At 35.3% G+C, this 11972-nt stretch overlaps 1 protein-coding gene across 2 annotated transcripts; it reads right to left on the reverse strand.

The window, feature by feature from the left end:
• Positions 1–8012: 8012 nt before the first annotated feature.
• On the reverse strand, positions 8013–11319 carry LOC140973512 (guanosine deaminase). 2 transcript variants are annotated; one of them, XM_073436377.1, is made up of 5 exons: positions 11179–11319; positions 10156–10215; positions 9156–9346; positions 8437–8541; positions 8013–8352 (listed from the first exon to the last, which is right to left on the reverse strand). In XM_073436377.1, exons 1-5 carry the CDS (start codon positions 11192–11194, stop codon positions 8164–8166), a joined length of 561 nt encoding a protein of 186 aa, XP_073292478.1. In that variant the 5' UTR covers positions 11195–11319; the 3' UTR covers positions 8013–8163. The 2 variants fall into 2 exon arrangements, with proteins under 2 accessions (XP_073292478.1, XP_073292477.1); XM_073436376.1 differs by lacking the exon at positions 11179–11319 and adding an exon at positions 10447–11150.
• Positions 11320–11972: the final 653 nt, after the last annotated feature.

Below are 11972 nucleotides of genomic sequence, written 5' to 3' on the forward strand. Positions count from 1 at the left end.
TTAGAATTTTATACGTGATACGATATGAAATAAGAAATTATTTGATTTCAACGCATGTTGGCTTTGTGGTGGAATTGAACTATGTTGATTTTTGGGTTTTAGTATTGTCGTTCTACTTTTTAGGCCATAAGTTAATCGTGAATATTATGAATGCTTGTGGGACACGTAGATTTCCTAAAAAAATATTTATGATTCGTGGTTACTAGTTGAATTAATTTTTGGGAATTAGACATAAGAAATAATGATGTGAAGACTGCGATGATCTTTGAAAGTAAGAAAATATATAAATTGAGATTTTAAGTTTGATGAAAGATAAGATTGGTTATGAGAATTGATTTTTGGGTGAATAAGTTTAAAATTATTGAAATTATGTATGGAAACCTGGAGAAGGGAATTAAGAATGCCAAGAACTTATTGGTTAATCGTAGGATTTTTGAAATTAAGGACCAATTAGGATAATTTTTGATGAAATGAAGAATTAATTTTGTAATCTTTAAGGAAATTGGGGACTAATTTAGCAATAAGCGATAATTGAATGGGTTAAATGATAAGAATTTTAGATGATTTAGACTTTTAAGAATATTTGAAACGTTGAGTATCTTGGTTGTAAGGTTATAAGGAATGTTAATCAAGGATTTTGTAAGAATAAATCAATATTAGGCTTGAAAATATAAGCGTTAGCAGATACGTTTGGGATTTTAAGATTGAAATTTGATAAGTTGATGAACATTTTGGGTGTAAAATAAGAAAGTAATATACGATAAGTATGGTCATCCTTCTTTTAATATTGAGTGTTGGGAGCAATGATTGTCCCTGCTTGGTAGAGCGATCGAACCGTGGTGCTTGAGCTGCTGTCCGGTTTTAAAGATTTGAGTTGCAACATTACCACTAGCTATAACTTTTGGTAAAGCGGCAAGCGCTCGGTCCTACATTGAGAATTGTAAGAAAAGTTCAAACTCGAGGTTATAATAGAAACAACACTAAGTCATTATGGGTCTTTTTAAGTTGCAACTCGCAAATAAAGATTTAGAAGGAAAATTTAATTGGGATCAAGGATACGTAATGACATTTTAGAACTTAAGTTTTATCAGAGTAGCGCTTCGGAAGCGTGGATTTTCGGGATACTAGAACTGAATCTAAACTTTGGGTTATCAAAAATAAGCAAATTTCGGGGACGAAATTCAATTTGAGGGGGGAAGATTGTAACGCCCCGAAAATTCGAAAGTCCACGCGGAACCACAAGCATACAAGTTATTAAATTCCTTTGTATTTTAATTAATTGTTTTAATTTCATGAATTAATTATGTTGTGCATATTTACATGTTTAAAATATATTTTTCTACATGGTTGTATTAAAATGTATTTTTAAAGGTTATTCGAGTTGCGATCGAGGAACGGAGACCGAGGGCTGAAAAATAAAAAATATTTTTATTGGTTAATTGTTTCTAATTATTTAAAATATGGGTGATGCTTTTTCTTATTTTTGAAAATAAGGAGTTTTGAGGTGATTTTATACGTCGGGACGTAATTTTTATCGGTGTTGGATTTTCAACAAAAATACGAATGTTTTGACAACCTGGCTAATAAATTCACAAACTTTATTAAACAAAATTATTTTAAATATTTTAATTAACCACTAATGGGCTTTTTGGGCCTAATTAACTTTCCTATGGGGCCTAAACTTTTGTTAGGGGTTTTAATTATTATTTAAACTCAAAATTCCCCCACTAATCCCATAAACCCCACGCCCCTTCCCTCAACAATTATCAAGACTCTCTTTTTCTCTAAACAACTCACGGCACACACCAAAACAAGCAAAAAGAGAAGTTTCGAAATTGTAAGGAAAAATCAAGCAACGATAAATCGTGCGTTTAAAACGCAAAGACACGCCATATTCTTTCCTTCAAACATCTATCACGCCATAGTATTTTATTAAATTGAGTTTTTGCAAGAAAACAAGTGCATCATGAAACAATTTCGTTTTGTGTCATAAGTCACTTTTAAATCTTGTATTTTCACCAAAATCGTGTTTATTATGATCTAAAGGGGCTGCCATTATTAGGATAGGGTTAAGGGATGTTTTTACATGTTTTAGAGAGTCCCAAATCTTCCAACAAGCTGCAAACGTGAATATCAGAAGCTAGGAACCCAATTATGTGATTGTGTCTTGGGGGCTCGGCTTGGCTGGACCAGGGCTAAGCTAGGGTCGTGCTTGGGTCAAGGGAAGAGTCCTAGCCACGCTAGGACTCGAACACCAGGGCTGGGAAGCAGTCCTAGCAAGCTAGGACTCCAACCCGTGAAGTCCGAAGGAAAGTTGCGCAGGGTTCAGCAACTGGGCAGGGGTAGATGGCTCGACCTAGGGTCTTTGGGCTGGGCTAGGTCGAGTCCTTAGAGTCCTAAGAGGGTGCACTAGGGGCTCGTTCGAGGTCTGGTTTGGTGGCTAGGTCCTAGGCATGAGTTCAAGAAATCCTTGCCAACAAGGAGTCTCGGTCAGATTGTGTTTCTGGTTGGGTGGACTTCGGTTTTGGGGTTTGGGTTGGTTCCTAAGGGTGCTAAGGGTCTTGTAGGGTCCATAGGGGGTCTAGATTGAGGTTGGCTCATGATGTTTTGAGCTTGGGTCGAGGAAAAACGAACATGGATCAGGGGTAGTCTAGGTGGGTTTATTGGCTGTTTCTGCAGCTTATGTCTAGCTTCGGTTTTGGATCTTAGGGGTAGGTCCAATGGGTTCTAAGGGTCTAGGAGGGTTTCTAGATGGGTTGGCTTGGGTTTGGTTGGAGGTGGCTCGAGTAATTTGGGAGATGGCTCGGTGTGTTTGAATATGTGTCAAAAACAAAAATTAAAAGGCTAAAATTGAATCCATGGGTCCACGGGTGTGGCTCATGACTTGGAAGGGTAGAATAAATATTAAAAATATTATGTTTAAAGTTTGGGATCAAAATAATGAGTTTTCGATTTATCCGGGATTTAATTGCCGCACGAAACGTTAATTAAAGAATTAATTGAAACGCCTAGATTTAAGCTTAATAAAATTATAAAAAATTATATTTAAGCTCAAATAATTATTAAAAGTCTAAGTTTGTAATTTGGGAATTTTATATGAAAGTTTGGTTTAATTGAGGATTAAAATGCTTTAATATGTTATAGTTAAATATTAATTTAAAAGTCTTCGAATTAGGCTAAATAAAAATATGAGAAAATTCTTGTAAGCTTAAATATTTATTTGGGACATATTAGAGTCAATGAAATTAAGAAAATTTCGAAAACGTGATTTTTTACGTCCAGGGGTAAAACGATCTTTTTACACCTAGAAATTAGTAAACGCCATGGCAGTGATCTAATTGTTGTTTTATATGCTAATTTGATTATTTCACATGTTTATGAATTTTTATATGTTAAATTATGATTTTTAAATGTTAATGAATTTTTTTATTGTTTAATTTGGACATTTAAAAGATATGTTGCTTGTTTGGTTTAAAAGAAAAAATGATATTATATGCATGTTTTATTAAGTGATGGAAATACGACATGTTGAAGGACGTGAAGAGATTGTGACTGAATACGATGATATGTTGGAAATATCGTGAGGCTTATGATCCCATTGAGAGCCCGACGATCGTGTTTTCTTGGATACGGATACAAATATGTTAATATGTTAATACGTTGGCCAAGGCCCAGGTTACTGGTAAGAGTGTCGCTCGTGTCCCCGCCGCCCAGTGCTGTGGTTTTCTCTAGATGGATCCATCGCCCAATGCGATTAAGAATACGAGTCACAATCATGATCTGAATTCAACAAACACGAAAATGAATACGAATATGTTGATACGAATATGAATATGTTAATATGAATATGAATATGAATATGTTGTTCTGAAAATGTTTACGAAAATCTTTACGTTTAAAGTTATGCATTACTATGAAAATGTTATTTAAGTACAATTATTTTTCACTGTTGCTTGTGGTTTTATACGTATTATTCGTTATCAAGAATATGATGTTTTGAGTCTTTAGACTCAGTAGGTGTGTTTGATGCAGGTGATATTAATAATTATGATATTGTTGGTCTTGATGGGTGACTTTGCTGGACTATCGGTGCACATAACCCGAGGACCAGCGCTTCTACTTTCCGCATTTCAAGTTTATGATTTACGTTAAAGATTTTACGACTATTTATTTATATTTTGAGAGGTTTAGTATGGGCTATACATTTCGAATTTATTGCTTTTTAGGTTTGGTAAAACGTTTAACGATTTCATGTTTTGACTATTTCCTTTAGATTTTCAAATACTAGTTGGATGTTTTATTTTAAAATGGTGCCAAAGTATTTTACTTATATTTATAAGTATATGGCCGAACTTATGACAGGAAAAAAAAAATTTCTAGTACTTTTTAAGAAAACGATTAAGCATACGTTTCAAGTTTCTCTCGCATGATCTCTTGCATGCAGGCACAAAATCTTACACATAAGGGGTGTCAGGTATTCTTGGCCAGTATTATCTCAACACTTGACGCACCCACCCCGTCGATATCTGACGTACCAGTTGTCATAGATTTTCCTGACGTTTTCCCAGACGACGTCACAGGCCTTCCACCAGAGGGAGAGGTGGAGTTCCTCATTGACCTTGTGTCAGGCATTGTGCCAATCTCTAAGGCACCGTACCGTTTGGCTCCAGTAGAGATGTTAGAACTCAAACAGAAAATTCAGGAGCTCCTAGACAAAGAATTCATCCTCCCTAGCTTCTCACTATTGGGCGCACCAATACTCTTCATATAAAAGAAAGATGGAAGCATGAGGTTGTGTATCGATTTCCGAGAATTGAACAAGGTAAAGATCAAGAACAAATACCCATTACCAAGGATCGAGGACTTATTCGATCAATTGCAGGGAGCTACAGTGTTTTCTAAGATAGATCTACGTTCTATGTACCAACAACTGAAGGTAAAGGATGCAGATGTTCATAAGACTGTCTTCAGAACTAGATATGGGCACTACGAGTTCTTAGTGATGCCATTTGGACTGACGAATGCTCCAGCAATTTTTATGGACTTAATGAATCGATTATTTCAGCCCTACCTAGATCAGTTCATCATAGTATTCATTGACGACATTCTTATATACTTGAAGAGCCATGAGGAACACAATCAGCATTTGGGTACAGTTTTGAAAATCTTGCAGAGGCACAAGTTGTTTGCAAAATTCAGTAAGTGTGAATTCTGGTTGGAGAAAGTAGCATTTTTGGGACATATCATATCTAGCAGTGGCATTGAGGTGGATACAGCTAAAGTGGTCGCATTGAAAGAATGGAGCCAAAGAACGCGTCAGAAATCCGTAGTTTCCAAAGTTTGGCAGGCAACTACAGGAAATTTATTCAAGGGTTTTCCTCGATCGCTGTGCCACTCACTTCATTGACTAAGAAAAATGCTAAATTTATATGAAATGAAGAATGTCAGAAGAGCTTCGATACTTTGAAGCAAGCTCTTATCACAACACTAGTTTTAGCCATGCCATCAGGGCAAGGCAATTTTGTGTTATAAACCGATGCTTCTAAGCTCGGTTTAGGTGCAGCATTGATGAAGCATGGTCGGGTTATAGCCTATGCCTCCAGACAGTTGAAACTACATGAGAAGAACTACCCGACTCATTATCTCGAGTTAGTTGCCGTTGTCTTTGCGTTGAAGATATGGAGATATTATTTGTACGACGAGAAATGCCTGCTATTCACTAATAACAAGAGTCTCAAGTACTTCTTCACACAGAAAAGAGCTGAACATGAGACAAAGAAGGTGGTTGGAGTTAGTAAAAGACTACGATTGTGAAATTAGCTACCATCCAGGGAAAGCTAATGTTGTGGCAGATGCTCTGAGTAGGAAAGTAGCAGTCGTAGCACAGCTGTCAGTGCAGAGATCTCTTCATTCAGAGATTCAGAGGTTTGGCATAGAAGCTTATCCTAAGGACAGAGCTCCTAAGTCTAATCTGATAGTTCAGTCTTTTTTGCTAGACCGAATCCGTAGAGGTCGGCTTTCAGATGAACAGTTACAGAAATGGAGACTGAAGGATGAAGCCAAGGACAATGTACTCTACGAAGTGTCCGATGGTATTGTGGGGTACAGAAGAAGGATGTGGGTACTAACAACCTTCCCTCCGACTTTCCAAATGGTTATCATTGATCGAGAGAAAAAGTCCATGGTTATGATTGTACATGATTAGTCCTTACGACATGGTACAACACTGAGGATCTACATACTAGGATTGTACTTTGACTCATTTACTGACTCCGCGAGGGTCACCAGGTGGCAAGGTTGGGTGCAATTACGACATATGTAGGAGCCAGTACATTGTAGACGGGAATTCACCGCTCACCTACGGGTGTGGATATCCTATGTGATCTAACGAAATAATAGTGCATGAAATATCTGGCCAGAGTGTGGGATGTACATTAGAGAAGGAGTTCTCTAGTTGTGCATGCGATGACACTATGAATATTTCATGATTGTATCACATAGCTATCGAATCTAATATGCAACCCTCGATGAACCAATAGTTGCAGATTCGATCGGGATATATGAGTTGAAGAGACCATACTGTACATTAATCATAACCGATTGGTTCTTGTAGGCACTATCAGTGATACATAGAGAATCATGGGGCGATGCTACTAGATGCTCTTATCATGATTCGATGGGTTTAATCAGAAATGGTTTCTGACATTCTCATGATCAAATGTTGGTGCATGGAATGTGGGAAAATTAGGGTAAGACCGAATAAAAGAAATTGTTCTGAATCACAAAGAGTAGTGAACCACATCTAGCTGTATTCCTGAACTATTGAGGGTCTCACAAGCACTGATTTACTTGTTCCAGTTGAGATAATAAGTTCAATGAGTTGAATTTATAATAAATAAGTTTGATATGATTAATCGATAAGCTTATAAATAAAATTTATAAAATTTTATAGAAATTTTGAGAGCATGACTGCTAAAGACAGTCAAAGGGAGTGCATCTGCCTTATTTAGACATTGGTGATCTCGAAATAAAAGTGTGTATCATAATAACAAACAAATTGAAATTGTCACATCGACGATATTGGATCGTCAATCGGGATTATGATGAGATTAATATAATGAGAGCATAGATCATGGTCTTGTAAGATTATAAGTCCATCATGCTAATTTATTAAAGTTCAAGTGGACTTTAACAATTAAATTGTATTTTAATTGAATTAAAATATAGTCCATTGAGTTTTTTAATAAAATATGATATTGATTTATTTAATATTAAAATATTCATGATACCATAATTTAAAACTTACACACAAAACAAAATAAGATTATTGCATGATTAGTGGTGTGCCATTCTCGTGAGTCAAGGATTTATTGAAATTCATTAACTTAATTATTATGATTAATTAAGGAAATTACAATTAGTTAATTAAATTAATAAAAATATATGTATTGCTTTGAGAAAGGACCACCGAAGCTTTCACAAAAAAAAGGAGAGAATCACCAAAGCTTAAGAAGTCAAAAGAAGAGGAGAAAGTCTCCATTGTTATTGCTCTCTAAAGGGTTTTGAACCATTTTGTTTTCTTGATCTCGAACACAAAATATCTTCTAAACTTTCTAGGACAAGTTAAAAGAAGAACAAGTAACCCAATCGTTGACCTGATTCGAATATCAAAGAAAGAATTTTGAAAAAAATTCGTAATAATTTACAACAAGAGCTACGTTTGCTTACATCGGAGCAGTTGGAGTCAAGTGAAAATTATTCACTAAATATATATTACTCAACTCTCTATGAATGTTTATATTTAATTTAAACCATATGAGTGTCCAAATATTTTGAATGTCAAAATAAAATTTTAAAACTTCCACTACGATTTGGACGCGAGAAAACCGATGTACCAACAAAATGAACTTAGCAGTTAGCATCCCCATTTACTGGTCGGACCTCGTACAACGGTCAAAGCATAAGAGAGAACTGCGTCTTGGTTACTATCTCAATAGCAGCACAAAATCCAATCCAAGTAAAAAGATTCATGATTAATAAATTTCATCATCCCAAAAAATTCAATGTCGAATCAATTAGGGTTGAATTATTTAGTTCCAGTTAATAGGGGAAAGGATGTTAAAAATACAACCGGGAAACATCAGCGAGATTAGGGGATATTCCTCAGTACAGCTGAAACTTGGCCTTTGTTTTCTCGAACACCTGTTCCGCAATGATAGCCTCATTTCCATCAGCTCTTTTGATTTCCAACTGGGACTTTTGGTAAAATCCAGTGCCTCTTAATGCATCAGCAATGAAGTCATCAAACCCGATGGCAATAGCAGCTTCAGCTTTGGCTCCATATACTAATCTCTGACGAAGAAGAAAAAAGCTTAGAAATTAAAAACAGGAGAGGTAGAAAGAGCAAGTGAAAGTGAAACCGAGCAACATATAAACCTTGATTCTTGAAAGATGTATAGCACCAAAGCACATAGGGCATGGCTCGCAAGAAGCATAGATCTCACAGTCTGCGAGCTCAATTCTTTTGAGTTTCTTACAAGCCTGGAAATGAATGGTAAGATTGAGAGGACCTCAATCAAAAACAGAAAGCTAGAAGAAATTTTCAGAAGTTGCATGATGTATCTGCACAAAGCAGTATAACTGTGACAACCTTCCATTCTGAAAATACATCATTTCTAGCAGCCCACTTACCCAACAAGTGCCCATAATTATGTCATCACATACGATATTACAATCCATAGAAAATCACTACTAGAATAAAAAATGATTCATTTTTTTTGCCACAGGTAACATAGGAGTCCAAAACTACTCAACTCAACAACCGTATCACTTATTGAACTTCCAGCCTAAAGATTAAAAATCCAAGTTCTTAATAAATCAAAATAAAAAAAAAATAGCTCTTTGCAAATCATAGCTGGTCATGGGACAGAAAATTAGATATGTTAATTTGCGATGTATAACATGAGCCAAGCAACAGCTACAAGCAACTTAAATTTAAGCATACTCAAGAACTTTAAGGTATAATATTAGCTTGCCCTACTAATAACTTCTTGTGAAAGTCAACCAATATTTTGTTGTACCAGACCATCCATGAGAACACTCGAGCAACGAGGCAAAGTTACTGATACATGTCAGTGTTTGGCTACAATTCTAACCTCTCTGATTGCTGTAACCTCTGCATGAGCAGTAGGGTCTGTATGCCTGAGAACCAGATTGTGGCAGCTTACAACAACTTCATCATTGCAAACAACAACTGCACCAAAAGGACCTCCATCTCCACATTCTACACCTCTGTAAGCTTCTTCGACAGCTATTGTCAAGAATTTATGATCTCTATCCTGAACAGCTGTAACAATTAAAAAGTTATAACACACTAATTTCGGTATCTAATGGATGCCAAAGGAATAATTACCACAAATGCAAGAAAGGGCAAAATAACTGATCAAGGTAAAGATTTATATCGCAAATTATTCAACTATATACCAAAAGAACGATCACAATAGGAATAGGTGATCACTGATCGACATAAATCATCTGCATAAATGCGTCGGCCATTATGGACAAAATGTCCCGCTACATTTTACATGCCCTGTAAAATTGGTTCTCCCGATATTGCACCCAAATTTCTTTTCACCAAGTATTTGAAGCCACATCGATTCATAGCACAAATAAAATTTCTTAGGTGCGAGCGCACAGATTGTGGGCCCACACAGCAATGCATGTTGTTTATGGCTGTGATAAAACAGAGGCATAAAGAAGCAAAAGAAAAAAGAAATTTAAATTACAAGGCAGGGATATAACTAATTGGGTAAACTTAAATCAAGAAAATCCCAAGACAAAGCACAAAACGGTTTGTACAGCAGCAAGTTGTCTAGTCTTACTCAAACCTTTTAGCCTGAGACTTTTAATAATTTGCTCCACTCCTCAGCCAGGGTCCATTTGGATAATTTGGCCTAATCTTTCACATATTGACTTGAGTAGAATAATATTTCCTTCAACTAGATCTAAGCCCAGATAGCACATGCATATTATTTAGAACCAAATATTTACAGTTTACCAAATAAGAAGCAGTCGAACAGCCTCCCATATCAATAACAAACAAAACACAATCTGGCCTAGAGCATTAATGGGGAAGACTTGAGGTTTCAATATTACCTTCCTGATGTCCAGCAAATGCAGAAGCAACCGAAACAGTTCCATCTTTAGCTTCAACAACTAACAAACAGACGGGGAGTCAGAAAAAGGCACTCAACAACCAAATAAATGTAAATCTCAAATAGGATGGCACAATTAAGCCAACATCAATAATTGTTTTCTACTCTTCCTGCACATGGGCTAATGCCCATACAGAACAAGCGTCAGATAGCCCTACAGTTAGGAACATATAAAACTTGCACTAAAGCATGTCAATACAAAATGGATATAATATGCTAAAAAATGTTAAACCCCCTGCAGTAAGATCTATGCAGCTTTGATCTGTATTCAGATAGCTCATCGTGCTAAATATTAAATAACTCTTCAAGTTTCATGATACCAATTGTTGAGATTATTACATCATATTTCTTGACCACCAATTTAGATAGGCCTCAGCGACTGCAAACTACCAGCACAACCCTAATAAATAAGAATAAAGCACAGATCGGTGGAGCGATATTTGTGGTCTCATACAACTTTGGCACAATTTATCCTGACCACCCTCTAAGTAATCCCAAGAGAGTCACACCATGGTGTGTACAACTAGTTTGAGCAGGTACAAGATCGAAAACGATATCATGAAAATGGAATATATAACTGCAACATATATCTGCTGCAATTAAATTGTTGCATACTAAAATGCAGGAAATTATCGAATCAACAAGGATTAATAGCAATCAAAATTAGATACTACCTTATCTATCCAGCAAACAATGACTCAAATGAACCGAATCGACTCCAGTCGACACGAAAACAAATGATCATAACCTTTAAAAAAATTCCTCAGAAATCATTATCGACGACACCATCATTCACCAATCACCATCAATCCAACCCAAGGGACAACAATTGAAAGCATGCAGATAGCCAACAAGACAAATTCATAATGACATTTCAACCGAAACACAAAAAGATCATAAAAAAATAGTAATTTCAAGCAATTAACAAAACCAATTAGAGAGAAATAACAAAACATGGGCTGACCTGTATTTTCTTCCATCAGATGATTTTAGGGTAACAAATGAAGGAAATTAGGAAAATTGTGGATCCGACGATAACAGGGAATATGTGAACAAAGAACGAACAAGCGTGTATTATTCGCTTTATAGTTAGCGTACTAGGATTTTGTTGTGTAAACATAAGCAGGCACGAATACTTTCTTTTTTTCTTTTTGAATTTTTAATTCTTCTATGTTTATAAAAAAAATATATAAACATATAAAAAATAATATTTTGAACATATAAATTAAAAAATTTGTCGAATATATTACTTGATATTTTATTAAAATATAACTTACAAATAATTATACATGAAAAATAAAAAGTAATATTTCAACTGAGTCGAATCAAGTCGAAGATCCGTCTCAATCTTCAACTTTAAGTATCATCATAAGTTGGGATTATGTTTCTGTGAATTGATTATAAATAAACAAATTACCATACAAAAAGAAAGAAGATAGTTGAGCAAGCAATAAAACCATGGACAAAAACACATTGACCTTTTCTTTTTAGGTAGTTGTTGACAAAAAAAAACTACCACAAACTGCTTGTTCCCGTCCCTTCCCTATTCCATAAAATAAATATAATTTTTTAAAATAATTTGTTCACTGTTGAAAATTAATATTTAAAATGTGTATGTTGAATATTTGAATTTTGAAAATAAGAGCTGTAAATATTGAAAATTAGTGTGTGATGATGTAGGTAATGATGATTTTATTTTTGGATTATTTGTAAAGATTTTCTATAAATAGATCTCTCATTTGCGAAGAAAATCACAAT

This window comes from Primulina huaijiensis, chromosome 3, assembly GCF_012295235.1.
Source record: "Primulina huaijiensis isolate GDHJ02 chromosome 3, ASM1229523v2, whole genome shotgun sequence".
In the NCBI taxonomy this organism is placed as follows: domain Eukaryota; kingdom Viridiplantae; phylum Streptophyta; class Magnoliopsida; order Lamiales; family Gesneriaceae; genus Primulina; species Primulina huaijiensis.

What these genes read in the sequence shown, in the direction of transcription:
- LOC140973512 (XM_073436376.1), bottom strand. Translation starts at nt 10,495, where the DNA reads ATGAGCTATCTGAATACAGATCAAAGCTGCATAGATCTTACTGCAGGG. An exon ending in AGGTTACAGCAATCAGAGAG is followed by an intron (nt 8,542 to 9,155) that starts GTTAGAATTGTA and finishes ATTCATTTCCAG; the next exon opens with GCTTGTAAGAAACTCAAAAG. An exon ending in TACATCTTTCAAGAATCAAG is followed by an intron (nt 8,353 to 8,436) that starts GTTTATATGTTG and finishes CTTCTTCGTCAG; the next exon opens with AGATTAGTATATGGAGCCAA.